Source organism: Littorina saxatilis, linkage group LG2, assembly GCF_037325665.1.
Source record: "Littorina saxatilis isolate snail1 linkage group LG2, US_GU_Lsax_2.0, whole genome shotgun sequence".
Lineage (NCBI taxonomy): Eukaryota > Metazoa > Mollusca > Gastropoda > Littorinimorpha > Littorinidae > Littorina > Littorina saxatilis.
In genome coordinates, this window is record NC_090246.1 from 45971735 (window position 1) to 45986824 (window position 15090).

General features: G+C 42.8%; 1 protein-coding gene across 1 annotated transcript in view; it reads left to right on the forward strand.

Moving 5' to 3' along the window:
• The window catches only part of LOC138955353 (kinesin-like protein KIF19), a 56987-nt gene that overhangs the window by 33381 nt on the left and 8516 nt on the right, over positions 1-15090 (forward strand). Inside the window, exons 9-18 of the mRNA XM_070326972.1 lie at positions 4428-4572; positions 5072-5246; positions 5645-5712; positions 6318-6496; positions 8361-8574; positions 9987-10111; positions 11903-11946; positions 13226-13811; positions 14417-14501; positions 14734-14787. Of these exons, the coding sequence (XP_070183073.1) occupies positions 4428-4572; positions 5072-5246; positions 5645-5712; positions 6318-6496; positions 8361-8574; positions 9987-10111; positions 11903-11946; positions 13226-13811; positions 14417-14501; positions 14734-14787 (1675 nt within the window). The remainder of the gene's footprint in view (positions 1-4427; positions 4573-5071; positions 5247-5644; positions 5713-6317; positions 6497-8360; positions 8575-9986; positions 10112-11902; positions 11947-13225; positions 13812-14416; positions 14502-14733; positions 14788-15090) is intronic.

The window sequence follows — 15090 nt, forward strand, 5'->3', positions numbered from 1 at the left end:
CAGGCCATGCAACAAAGAATGGCTACGGCAAACAACATTAGGCAACGCCTACAAGCTACCACGGCAACACTGTTGTTAGTGGTCAGACGATCCGAAACCGCTTACACAACTTTGGCTTGCGTGCAAGGCGTCCAGTCCGAGGAACAACCCTGACTGCTAATCACCGAGCAGCTCGCCGAGCCTGGTGCACTCAACATGTGAGGTGGCAACGTCAGCAGTGGGCTCAGGTGTTGTTTACAGATGAGTCCCGCTTTTGCTTGGAACCTGCTGATGGTCGCATCCGAGTGTGAAGGCGTCGCGGAGAGCGCTTCGCAGAAGGCGCTGTTCTGGAACGACAGCGTTTTGGCGGAGGCTCTGTGATGGTCTGGGGAGGGATCAGCACACGTCAAAGGACACCTCTGTACCATGTAGTGGGCAACTTGACCGTTGTCCGCTACCAGAATGAGATCCTGCAACCCCTGGTCATTCCAGCCCTCCAAGCGATCGGCCCTCGTGCGATTCTTCAGGATGACAACGCACCTCCCCATCGCTCTGCAGCTGTAAACACCTTCATCCAGCAGGCCAGGGTCAACAGGATGATGTGGCCAGCCAACAGCTCGGACCTGAACCCCATAGAGCACATGTGGGACGAGCTTTGTTGTCGGGTACAGCAACATCACCCTCCTCCTGCCAATCTGGGTCAACTGCTGCAATGGCTCCAGCAGGAGTGGAATGGAGTTCCCAGAGCATACATATGCAGCCTGATCCACTCCATGCGCCAACGATGTGTTGAATGCCTGGCACACAACGGAGGGCACACGCGTTATTGACACTGATTCACATTGTTGTGAATTCCATTTTCGAGGGTTGTCACGTTTGACACACTCTAGCTAAATTGTCGCTGCCGCGTTCGATCTTTGCTTTGTTTGTCATTACGCCTTGGTTGTTCAATTATATAATTTTTAAAAAAAGAAAGAATTCGGTCTTGTCTGTTATGTGTGGCGTGCTTGTAAAAAAGTTATAACTTTTTTTGAAGAGTGTAGAAGGAATTCGACCGGAAGATTATCTTGGGCGTTGGGTGTTTGTCGCTTACGACAAGATGGCATATCCCGGTCTAGTGGTAGACGTTGACAATGGAGAATACCTGGTGGACTGCTTGCACCAACTTGGAAAGGACACTTGTTTCTTTTCACCAAGAATGAAGGACACACTATGAAGATATTCTGGCTGTCATCTCTGAGCCAGTTAAAAAAGATGGCTTCTCTGATCATTACACTGTAGATCTATTTGTATGGAATCATGTGCAAGAGAAGCTTTTCCGGAGACACACCCCGTTGCAGTCTAATGTGTTCACTCAACCTAGAGCTCGCTATCATAACAGACATTAAGTTCAAAGACGGTTACCTTTACACTTTTTCAGTCGTTCCTCTTGACTCGTTCAGTTTTATAAAAATGCCATGTGGAAAGGCATTCCAATTCTGCTTTTTGTTTGCTTAGTTTAATACCCAATTTAAAAAAAAAATGTAATTTTCAAACTTGCTTCCTTTTGTATGTGCAAATGTCTATCGTGTCACGAGCGTGTCCATCGTGTCACGAGCGTGTCCATCGTGTCACACTGCACACTAAGGCTTAATTTGCAAACCAAAGATGTTGTTTCATAATCAAGGGTTTTGGGTGATTGTTGCCATCGTTCAGAGTTACTAGTAAAAAAAAGTTTCACATAAATGTGTGCATTTGTTTCAGTTTTATGTGTGTTGACGTGTGCTGTGATTTATTACTTTTTCTTTCTACTCTATCATTTTCTGTAATCAATGCACTTTCTTTAAAACAAAACCCACATATTTTGATTTATTCCATTGAAGGCTGATCTGTGTGTTGTGTAACTGAAAAGAAATGGACTGAGTGATTAAATTTATCATAAAGAAAATAAAAAAAACTTGTCCGTGACACGACGGACATTTTCACATGTGTACATTTTTTCACATTTTTATATTTCTTCACATAGTTTTGTAAAAGTGGCAAGAAGCGACCTATGGAATACCCAATGTGTATAGTTCAACATAAAATTATTGCTGATTCCTTTGGTGAAGATTATTCCCCCCCAATTTTTTTTTTCATTTTTGCCCCAAAATTGAAAACCCCTCATATCACAATCCGTAATTTTCTTCATCTCCCTTGACCGATCCATTTTCCAATCCATGTTTTCGGCCAGCAGTCGTTTGCTGCGTGCAGCGCGTAAAGCGCCCACGGGCGTTGCGTTGTAGCTTGTTAATGCCGAATAGGCTTCTCCAAGCAAATGCCGGGCACAACTGAAAGCGTTACTGCCAAACCATGCGGGCGTTTCGACACAATGGCTGAACGCAGAGCACACGAAAGTGAAGATGAGAACTGTGAAGAAAATGACTCCGAAAGGCCACCGACCAAAAAGAAAAAGACGAGCAATGCGCCGAACCAAGTCTTTCTGCCAAAATATCATCAGGACTACCCATGCCTTGTCTTCGCGGAAAGGAAAACATCATGCTCATTGCACTGTCTGCAATTCCCATTTTTCCGTCAGTCAATCAATACATGTGGTAAAAAGTAGCAATCATTGTTCTTGTTGTTGTGATAGGTCGACGAGAAATTCTACACATTCAATTACAAAACTACACATTTGCCTCCTTTTGCTCCCAGAAAATACACATGCAATGTTTTAGGGGTAAACAGGTCTGGTTAATGATATTCGATACAACTGAGAAAATATTGAGAGATAGGAGCTTTTCATCCAAAATAGGATCTTTTTATCCAAAGTTGTCATCCAGAAATAGTTATTTTCCGTTTGTCACCTAACCTTCAGTGGCCATATTTCATATTTCTGGTTTTTTGAGCGGGCCGAGACTAGTTGGCAGTCGTGTCGTAGATTGTTGACTCTCTCTCTCTCTCTCTCTCTCTCTCTGTCTCTCTCTCTGTCTCTCTCTCTCTCTCTCTCTCTCTCTCTCTCTCTCTCTCTCTCCCTCTCTCTCTCTCTCTCTCTCTCTCTCTCTCTCTCTCTCTCTCTCTCTCTCTCTCTCTCTCTCTCTCTCTCTCTCTCTCTCTCTCTCTCTCTCTCTCTCTCTCTCTCTCTTCAACTTCAGGCCCTTCAAGCGTTATTATTCTGGTTTGTTTCGTTTTGGTTTCATTTTTCATTGCTCATTTTTCTTTTTGATTTATCTCCCTTTCCCCCTTCTTTTGCGCTTGGAGGACATCATCTTCTCTGATAAGTCGTTTTGATATTTGTATTGTTGTTTTCATTTTTTTTTTAACCTGTTGAAGACCATTAGGTCGAAGTGTTGTTCATTGTCATTTGTTTGTATATTTCGTTGCGAGTCCAGAATATTAGGTATTACTCTTAGTCGTGTCCCTGTAAGTAGGCTACATGCAGACAGACAGATCTAGATCTAGTGTCTCGCTTTCTTGCACAGTGTCACCTATGCTTACTGTGTGTGTGTGTGTCACTGTGTGTGTGTATGTGTGACGGAGTGATTGAGTTTGTGTTACTGTTTGTCTATTTCTTACGTGAGCCTTGAAGGCTTCGCGTCTTGTTTTTCTTTCACATACATTTTGACGGGTTTCTGGACAGCAAACTCTAAAACAAATTCTTTTCCTCACAAAAGCGATCTTTGGAATTGACTGACGTAGTCCGGAAGAATTCATGCATCAACTTACGTCACGTATTCGACGTCATCACTTCGCATACCTTATTGTCTCAGTATTTCGTTGGCCTTCATATTTCCTACTTGTAAAATGACCCTCAAAGCTAACCGAGATTAGTTGAGGTTGTATCAATGCGCCTCGCCAGCAGGTTGTTAAGCGAGTTGTTATCGACAATTAATGACCGGTAATTTTTAATGAGTTGGGGCATTCTGACCAATCAAAGGATCTGTTTCATTAAAACGCCAACTTGATTGAATTACAATTCATGTTATTACATACTTTCGGTCCATGTGTGGCACAAAAACCTCGTAAGCAGGGTTTTTTGGCGCTCCCTTGAAACAAATGAAAATACGAGTTTTCTTCTCAAGAACTTTTTCTCACTTTAAAAAGCAGCTGGAGATACGAGATTTTCTCACCACATGGGCCAACAAAATAAGGGAGCTAACTATTAAAAAAAGTCCAAGAACAAAGAGACTCCTTAAAATAGATATATAATAAAGAGACTGATATAACCATGCATTCGCTTGTGACTTCCCAGCAAGTGGACGAACATTCAGTCTAGCTAAGTTCTTGTTGCTAATTGTTTTTCTGTACACTTAAAAGACCGTTGGATCGATATATTTGTGACTGTAACGTATTGTTTTGTCAATAACAAACCTTCCAACAACTTACCTTTCTTGTTTTTTGGAACTAGCTATTGTTTTAGTTCCAAAACCTCAAAAATTGAGTTACGAGGTTTGTGAATTACAGCGACGATTTGTTCACTGTTTGAGCAGGTGCGACGCAATGTGACGGACGTGGCTTATCACATCGCGCAGTACACCAACATCATCACTGAGCTGAGAGAGGAGATCATGGTGCTACGTAACAGGCTGCAGGACAATGGCACCAGGTCTCACGCCAACATCCAGGCTGTGCAGTGTAAGCTTTAAGTGCCGTGAGGTGAAAAGTGATGGGTTGCGATGCAGCACTCATGTGATCTAGATGTGACCCGGGGGTTGTGCTTATTGAAAAATTCTGTGTAAATACTGCTTTTTGGAGGTGCTGTTTTGCTAATGCAAATCACTCAAAGTTAGTTTGACCTCTGTGTGCCGTTTACATTTGTGGGATGGATAGTTGATGTTAGGATTGTGGAGTAACGTTCATGTACTGGAAAAGTGTAGATTATGTCCTCTTTGGCGAAAAAATCTGCATGGAATAGATGATAGGTTTATGAGGTTGGGGGGGGGGGGGGGGGGGGGGGGGCATGATGACAGACACATGTGCATTCATGGGTGAGAAGTGGGTGCTTAAGCAGTTTAAGAGTATTCCTTTGAAAAGGCCCACACCAGTTCTAGCTGATAATGGAAGTTTGATGAGTCTCTGTCTTTCTTCCCCTTTCTCTCACACACTGGTTAAACCAATCGTGCTCTCTTCACAGCTGAAGTACTAGGGTCACGGTTGGACATGGACCGCCAAGAATTAACACGGTTCAAAGAGCAGCTGCTGACAAGCTTCAAAGACCAGATGGAACTGCGACGAACACTCATGGAGCTGAGCAATGCCTCCATGGAGGTCAGCTTGGAAACAAGCCGCAACCAGCTCATTGTCACCGAGTAAGTACTGCTGCATTGTGTGTGTGTGTGTGTGTGTGTGTGTGTGTGTGTGTGTGTGTGTGTCAGTCCATCTGTGTATGTGTGTGACTGTGTCTGTCCATCTGTGTATGTGTGTGTGTGTGTGTGTCAGTCCATCTGTGTATGTGTGTGACTGTGTCTGTCCATCTGTGTGACTGTGTCATTTGGGTGTGTGTGTGTGTGTCTTGTTAGTGTGTGTGTGTATCTGTGTATCTGATGTGTGTGTTTGAAGACATCATTGATAGCACAATGGACTCTTTGTGTGTGGTTTTTTTTTTTTTAGAGAAAATGCTAAGACAGGGATGAAAGCAGAATGAAAATATGTGTAAGCCTTTGTTATAGAGATCAGTGAGTAAAACATTTAAAAATTGTATCCTCAGATTTGAGGCTAACCAGGGCAGGAGAAGAGGAGAGTTGTCAAATCTAGATGGTGACAACAGATACCTTGGTGAGAAACAGTTTTATTTTCCTCCCCCTTGTCCCTCCCCCACCCAACCTTCCCTGAATAAGACCTAGTATTTGTTTGTTTTGTGTCCACCCCCATCTCCCCTGATCTAGTATGTGTTGTTTTAGCAACCCCAGTTTCACAATGAATCTTTAAATTTGTGTACACTCAAATCTCCTATGTACTTTGTAAGTGAATGCAAGGACTTCTTTATATTTCTGCAACACAACTAAGAATTGTTCATGTTTGTTCATGTTCTTTTTTTAATGATTATTTTGTAAGAAGCTGACAACTGTTAGGATTTGCGCCATATAAATACCGTTACTTTTTATTTTTATTCAATATTTGTAGAAGCCTATATCTGCAGTAAAATTTAACAATTGTCCACATTGTTCATTTCCTTAGCTCAGCTTAGCTCAGTTGTTCCTATTTGTTCATTTCCTTGCCTTTTGTAAAGGCATATCCCTGTTCATGTTTGTTTATTTCTTCAACTTTTTGGAGACATGTCCATCTCTGTGGTTAAACTAAGAATTGTTCATTACATGGAGAGGCATATCTCTGCAGTAGAACAGAATCATTCACACTGTTTATTTCTTCAACTCTTGCAGAGGATGAGAAGGCACTGGAGCTGGCTGGGGAAGATGGCAGGGTGGACTCGGAGGAGGTGCGAGTGGCGCGAGACGAGCTGAAGGTGCTGCACGACGAGAAGCACAAAACACAGCGCGTCATCACCACCGTGCAAAAAGAGCTGGAGGTAGCACAGAGCAAGACGCGCAAACTGGCCGAGGTGAGCAGTCAATGGAAATTTGTTGAATTAATAACTGAGCTCTGAGTAGGCAACACCCACTCTCTCAGTATGCCATTCTGACCTGAGCTTGCTTGAAATTCTTTTGTGGTCAAATTAATGAAGAATCCAGAAAAATTGCATCACTTATTTTGTGTCAACTGTGCTTTTATGATTTCCTCTCAGTTTGATGTTGATTCTCAGTCTGCAGCTTGTCGCTCTCTCCGGGCCAAGGAAAAGCAACGAAGTGAAAATGTTTGTTTAGCATGGTTCATCATGTGAGAATGCATGTGAGAAAATTTCTGCTGTTAAATATTAATAACATGAGGTAAGTGATTGGCTGCAGATGGACACAAAAAAGATCAGAGGGGTCCATAGTCTCTCAAACACACACTACTGCTTTTCATGCAGAAAAGAAATTAAGAGAAATGGCCAGGTATGTCTGCAACAACGAATGTATTTGATCACTGAAAGAGAAGAGGGGAGAGAAACATGAGCTGAGCATATTTTGCTATCGTTTCCTTTGTGTAAAGAAAAAAACAAAAAACATTTATCTTTTGATGAGTAAACAGTCTATTCTTACAAAGAGCTTATCATCATCAAGCTCATGAAATGGACTTGACCAAGAGACCTATGCTGCCTTTTGGACGGCAAGCATTCAGTTTGGTAGCAAACGTTTACAGATTCATCCAGGATCAAATAACGCATGGAAGTAAGTGCTCTAAACAAAGCAGTAAGTATGAGAGCTATGTGGAACCACTGTCCTGGTTCCTGAGACAATAAGCGTTGCATGAGCAAACGCCTGCCATCTTCTTTCATACATGTACAGTGGGACCCTCCTTTTAGGACCACCCAAAATCTATGAAATCGGGAGGATGCCTTAAAGGCACAGTAAGCCTCCCGTAAACCATCACAGATACTGTCAGGCTTTTACACACGGTACAAACACCCTTTCATTTAAACACTCACCGAACGGGAACATCCCAGGTGCCCTACGTAAAGAGCGAGCAATTTTCAAAGAATTAATTTTTCGGATTGTCTCCATCTCAATCGGACCCATCCTGAACTCAGGTCAAAAATGAGTTACTTCCCTTCAACTGGCGATAGCCGTGGAGCGATGATTATCAGAATGAATCGGACCGTGGTGCGTTTTGGCGCTAGACCTAATTTTTAAAATCTAAATAATAAATTGACAGCTTGTTACACAAACATTCTTAAATCATAAAAGAATTCTTTTTTCATCAAGACAAGATCAGTACAATTCGAAGTTTTGAAAGTTTGAAAAAAGAAAAGCCCGGAAGCAAGGTCACGCAAGGTCGTGGTTTTCATAGCAGACGGCGGTTTAAAGGCAGTCAAAAGCCATCGCTAGAGTTCTTACGAACCACATTCGTTTGTTTCGTAAAAAGTCAGAGGTACATAATAACGTGCTATTGCAGATAAGCTCACAGCGAGCCGCATTCAAATTACAAACTGACGACTGCATTGTGAAAAAGGGAAACTGGATCACACTGGTTCACGATGGCTTATGGGTAAGATAAACCACGCAAAAATAAATTCTTTGAAAATTGCTCGCTCTTTACGTAGGGCACCTAGGATGTTCCCGTTTGGTGAGCGTTCAAATGGAAGGGTGTTTGTACTGTGTGTAAAAGCCTGACAGTATCTGTGATGGTTTACGGGAGGCTTACTGTGCCTTTAAAATAAAGGTAAATTTGCAGAGCTTTTGAACAGAAAATTAGTGGGATCTTAAAAGGGTGATGGGTGAGGGGGGGTGTGGTAGAGTCTTTAATCAGGGGTTCTTGTAAGGCGGCTTCAAGTATGTTCAGATTGAATTGCCTGATTGTTGATATTGGATGTTGGTGACGTGCAGATGATTCCGATGCGAGTGAGCGGAGCTGATCAGCAGGAGGTGGTACGACTGCTGTGCAAGGTTCACCAGCTGGAGATAGAGAACCTGGAGTCTCAGTCAGCCAGCCTCCTGCGCGACTTCCAGATCAAGAAGAAAGACATGGTCATCTCTCGCCTGTTCAACAATCGCAGCCTCATCGATGACCTCATCAGGCGCCAGCGAGACCTTCTGGATGGTGAGTTACCATTGCCGTTGTCGGAGAGTTCATCTGTTGAAAAAGTTCCATATGAGTGATGAGTGAAATAAAACTTGAGTTGAGAGTTTGTGTCTTGTGTACTGAACAGTAAGTGAATTTTCCTAAAAACTATCGGACTTTTAATATACATGTAGTTGCCGTAAAACATATGTTATTACTCCCTTGCAAGATGTTTTGTTCAGATAATTTGCAGACCGGTCTATGTGAGGTTTAATACTGCTGAATGTATGTTATTATTAACAGTGCTGACCCTCCTTCATGCACTTGTAGACTTCTTCTTCCATTAGACGCCCAGGGTCAACATTCTGACTATTAATGGCGCTTGAGTAGGCATGCTGGGTATTTTCGTGTTTCTATAACCCACCGAACTCTGACATGGATTACAGGATCTTTTCCGTGTGCACTTGGTCTTGTGCTTGCATGTACAAACGAAGGGGGTTAAGTCACTAGCAGGTCTGCACATAAGTTGACCTGGGAGATCGGCAAAATCTCCACTTTTAACCCACCAGGCGGCAGCGACCGGGATTCAAACTCACGACCTTCCGATAAGAAGGCCGACGTCTTACCACCACGCCACTGCGCCCGTGGTAGGCTGATAAAAAGAAGCAAACAAACAAACAAACAAAACACAGGAGAAATCTGTACCAAGGAAAATGTCTGAATGTAGTCTTGATCTTTATACATCACAGAACACCAACAGAACTGTACCAGGGAGACTGACATTTATATTGACACTAATGTCTTTACATCACAGAACACCAACAGAAGTGTACCCGGGAGACTGACATTTATATAAACACTAATGTCTTTACATCTCAGAACACCATAGAAGTGTTTCAAGAAGGTTATATTAATCATGTTAGAGTAATACCTCCCAAAACAACCCTTCTATTTTACTGTTCCCTCAACATTACAAACCATTTTACTCTGATGCATTATTTCTCCTTCTGTTAACTATTTTTCACCGCTATATTACGCTCCCTGGCTGTAACGACAAACGACTGACCATCAGTGGATGAATTTTTTCTCAAAATGATCATGTACCACTGTACTAATACCGGCACGGTTGGCCTAGTGGTAAGGCGTCCGCTCCGTGATCAGGAGGTCGTGGGTTCGAACCCCGGCCGGGTCATACCTAAGACTTTAAAATTGGCAATCTAGTGGCTGCTCCACCTGGCGTCTGGCATTATGGGGTTAGTGCTAGGACTGGTTGGTCCGGTGTCAGAATAATGTGACTGGGTGAGACATGAAGCCTGTGCTGCGACTTCTGTCTTGTGTGTGGCGCACGTTATATGTCAAAGCAGCACCGCCCTGATATGGCCCTTCGTGGTCGGCTGGGCGTTAAGCAAACAAACAAACAAACAAACTGTACTAATATCTGTGCATTGCAGAACACTCGGTGCACTGCCCCAAAGACCTGGAGGACATGTATGAGTTGTACCATCAGGATCGTGAGGAGATGATCAGGAACGGCCTGGAGTTCAGTGCCATCAGCCCTTTGCCAGATATACCCAAGGTAAGACAGTATGAGACACGCCCTTAATGACAAATTCTTCACCAGAACACAAAACCAAAAAGTGAGAAAAAAAAATTTGGTCTTTTGCTGCTTTAGACTTATCTTTTGTGTCCTTGTCTTGAAGTGCATTTTTTTTTAATTACTTTTGTGTAGGGCGACTACAGTGTGAACTTTGTGAAGATACATACAAGGGCTGTTCCATTATTATTTAGAATCCAGGCTCCTGGCAATATGATGTTAAATACAAAATCATGCCGTCAAATAGTGGACTATCGTGAGGCTTGACAGATAAAATGACGTTCCAGAGTTATTTTGTTTCCATATAATCGACTCGGGACGTTACTGACCACACAATGTATGAGATTTGCCATAAAGCTCAAAACTTGCGATTTCCGAGCCAAGACATACAATATCTACACAATAAGGGTTAAAAGAGGCCGATTTGCATGAAAGTTTGGTGAAATGTTTTGGGATGAACGCTCTTTGTAGAGCCGTGTTGTAAAACTGGTACAGCAATTTCAAGCCGGGTAGATGAAGCCTCGAAAATGATACCCATCCTGGTCTACTCATTTCATCCGTTATCCTCGAAAACATTAGCGCTGTTGAACAGATAATAAGAAAAGATCCCTGAATTATCATCAGGGAGATGCAATATGCCCTTGGCATTAAAAGCTCTGCATTGGAAGAGATCTCACACAATTATTTAATGGCCCCAAATTTATGCCGGTTGAGTACCACATGAACCCAGTGACGGGAAGAAGAGGGGTAGGGCAGAGTGGTGCCTGACAATACTTGAAAACATCAGCAATGGCTGGTCCGAATCCATACGGAATATCGTCAGAGGTGATGAAACCTTTGTTTATCAGTTCTACCCTGAAACCGAATAACTGTCGTCTGTGTGGATGTTTCCAGGTGACCCAACCCCTGCCAAGTACAAATAACAAGAAGCACTAAAAAACAAATGCTGGCATCTTTCGTCGCTAGATCAGGGCATTTAGACACTGACTCTTGAGGACAGGCATACAGTCACGTCTGACTGCTATGTCCACCACTAATGTCCTAAAGCATTCGAGGCTTGGCAAACTCACCGTTCAAACACGGGTATTCGAGGCTTGGCAAACTCACCGTTCAAACACGGGTATTCGAGGGCTTATTCTGCAACATGACAACGCACCTGTGCATACTGCCTTTGCGCAATAAGATTTTTTGGCACCAAAGGGAGCACTGCTGTTATCGCATCCACCCTTTTTTCTTGACATCTCCCCATGCTAGTTCAGCATGTTTTCGGATTTCAAGAAACAGCCGCGGAAACACGGTTAGAGAGCCCTGAAGACTCTGTCTGAGCCTTCACGAGGGCCTTACAAGGTATAGCTGATGTCACGTGGTCCCAGGCCTTATTGAGGTTGTTTGAGAAGACGGCCAGTTGGGTGTCGGTTGGGGAAGGATTGGTCTAGAAATAGGCGTAGTTAGATTGTTGGTATGTGTTTCCGTTTCAGAGATTCTAAATAATGATGGAACAGTCTACGTATAATGTTATCCTGGCCTTGTTTTGTCAGGTCATTTTCAACATTTGAACTTTCTCTTTTTTTTCTGATATGGGGAGAATGTGAACGAGGATAAAACCTATTCAGAAGGTACTATGAATACTTCTTTGCTCAGTTGTTAAACTTAACCGAAAGTGTTTTGTGTGGCATAGGAGTAAACATTCTATCATAAGTACTGTAAAGCCTATAACGCCTATCTCTGTTTGATATGATGCGAGTGACCATTGTTGTGTTTTGCTTTGTGCAGCCCTTGCCAGGTCTTATGTATCATCCAGCTGTGGAAGGAAATCCGTAAGTCTTTCTCAAGTTTCTTTGTTTAGAACAAATCTCATTACCAACCGCAGTTGTTTGTTAGAAAATTGTGTGTGTTGGTCAGATTAAGTTCACATGATTTGTTATCATGAAAAGACAAAACATGGAGAAATCAAATGGAAATACAGTGGTACCTCCCAGAACAACCCCTGTATTTTACGGCTCCCTCAACATTACGACCCCTTTTTTTCTCTCACAGATTATTTCTCCTTCTAATTCTTCTATTTTTGCTTTTCCGATCCATGACCGAGTGCCGCGATATGCAACTACAGTGGTACCTACAATGAAAGGACACCCTTGGGACCAGCAAAAAGTGTCCTTACATTGCAGGTGGCCTGTCATGACAGGTTTATTTTAGAAGAGATAATGGACAAAGGGACCTCAGAATGTGTCCTTTTAAGGGCAGAGGGGCCACACATTGTAGGTACCACTGTACGCATTTGTTTCAATCAATAAATTGTCAGAAGGATCGCATCAGTAAAGTATGAAGGTGAGTCAGTAGTGTAGTGTCCTAAATTACTCAACTCAATAGTATGGCAGTGTAGTTACGTCCCTTAAAATGAAATTGAAAATAACATTTTCGGAACCAGTCAAAGTTCAGCGTCAAATCGACACTTTTTCGCTACAATTTTGCATCAGTTTCAACACACTGCCGCAGCTCTTTACATCTGCAAAAGGTTATACGGTCAGCACCGTGGGTGTAGGACACTGTTCTTTGTTTTTAACCCAAACTTTGCCCGTATGAGACTGAGTAGTATCGTCATCGATGTGTGAGGTTTCATTCGACCCCAGTGTGTTTATTACAAACATTCACTGCAGAGTAGTTATTTGGCTGGATTAAACAAGCAAAATGTATGTGTGGGTTCATAATTTGATGATCAACTAGTTACCACAATCGTTTAAAGGAAGAAGAACATGATCACATTGCAGGCGGCATCAAGCAAAACACCAATATCATTCCGTATCATTGACTGACCCCGACATGGACCTAACAAAGTAAAACTCTATATTCTGACCCCTCATTGTAACGACCGCATTTTGGTTACATTTTCAAAGTCATTAATTAGAGGTACTACTGTATTCACATAAATGTGTTCGACTGTTGAGTGGAACTTTATTATGGGCAAGGTAGAATGTGTTTATATTTCAGGCTGTTTCATCTCATCTGACAATGACACAGTTGTTTTGACCACAACTTCTAATTTGTACATTCAGTGATCATTGTAACACCAGTATTTTTTCTCTCTCCATTTTTCAGAGATGTAGGGGAAAAGGTGTTCACTCAGAGTGCCAAGTCCCAGCATGCGCGTCGTTCCCAAGTGCTAAGCCGTTTGTACAGAAACGATCCTCCCCCAGACAACGGACAAGGCTCACCGTACCCTCCCCCTGTGGCCCCTTCCAGGCAGTCTAAAACCTCCTTTGAGGACCGTGAAGTTATCCAGACAAACACTCGCAGCATAGCAGCTCTGGCGGCAAAGAAGCGAGTTCGGGCCAACGGTCCAGTCCAGGATCAAAACAAATCCTTTGCCTCCCACACCAATCCTAACGGCAGCAGCACGTACCGTCCTCTTTACCGGCCCCACCCTGAAGGGCCTCCCACCACTGTTGCCCCCACCTTGACCACCAGTCGATTGGCCCAGCACGACCAACTGATCGATGGAGGGATTGCCCACGAGGCCATCATCTTCAGCGACGATAACCTGTCCCAGAACACCCTGGAGAAGACGAGTGTGCACACCGACACCAGTCTCCCGCCCTTGGCTCCTGGTGCAGATCTAGCTTACAGGGCCAGGAAGCACGACGCTTCTGAGAACAACAGGAGGAGAGTAGGCTATTCACAGCAGGTAACACTTTTTAAGCCGTTGGATGGAGGGATCAATATTATTGTTTGCTTGATATATTGATGGACTCAAGACACTGCCATGCAGTGTCGGGTGGTTACAGATATAAAATACAGCACAATTACGAAAAATGAAAAATTGCACTAAAAAAGATACTAGAATATATCACATTGGTTGGTTGATTGATTGCTTACTTGCTTGATTGATTGATGGATGTGCTTTATTCTGTTGTGATGATTCCTGTCTGTGTAATGTATAGGTGAGTTGTAGCCTACACAGATTTTTTCATTAGCCAGGCCATGAAAACCAAGATAAGGGTTTGTAGGGTGGGTCGGAGGAGGGAGGGGAATTTTTGAGAGAACTGAGGATTTTCTCAAGGAGAATATATCCAAACTGTTCTTAAATGTTGTGAAAAAAGAGGAGAGAGGGTGTGTAGAGGAGAGTTGGTGTGTTTGTATCTATGCATGTGTATTGTGAGGTAACAAATCTCACAGTTTAAGTCAAAGCAACGGGCATGATGTGAATTGTTTACGATGTGCATATTACATTTACTGATAAAAGAATTTAATTCTGAGCAAGCTTCATTTATCTCTTTTGTCTGTTTGCAGTATGCCAAGACACAGGCACGCAAAAATGTACGCAAAAATGGTCAACGATATGGAGAGCAGGACCAAGCTAAAAAACTATATTCAGGTACCTATTTGTGATACATGTTCCTGAATATTTTAGCCTGTCACTTTTCAACAAGAAATCTGAAACATTTGTGTGCAATACTCATTTGTAGTTAAAAGGTAATGTGTCCTGTTTTCTTCATGTGTCTGGTCAATGATATACATGTAGTATTGTGCAGTTTTATGGCTACTGTCAACAGTAATGACTATATGACAGCTTCAGACTCTGATGAATTGTCTTATGCCTGTTACAGATGATAACAGGAGTGACGCAGGACGGAAAGGAAACACACGTAACAGATACAGCAGTAAGATTGGACAAGTCAAGCAACCTATCTTTTTAATGTTTGGAATATAAAATCACTTAACCTTCACCGGATCACGCTTTGGACTGTACAGTCGTGTACGACCCATACTTTCAAGAAGGATTCAACGTAAAAAGTATGGGTCGTACACGACCCACGCTATCCGAATAGGAATAAACGTGTTGCCGCTTCTCTGGAGAGTATGGGTCGTAACTGACCCACGCCATCCGAATAAGGATAAACAGCATAAAATTCCTAACGTAATTCTATATGGGTCGTTCACGACCCACATCATTTGGACTGTAT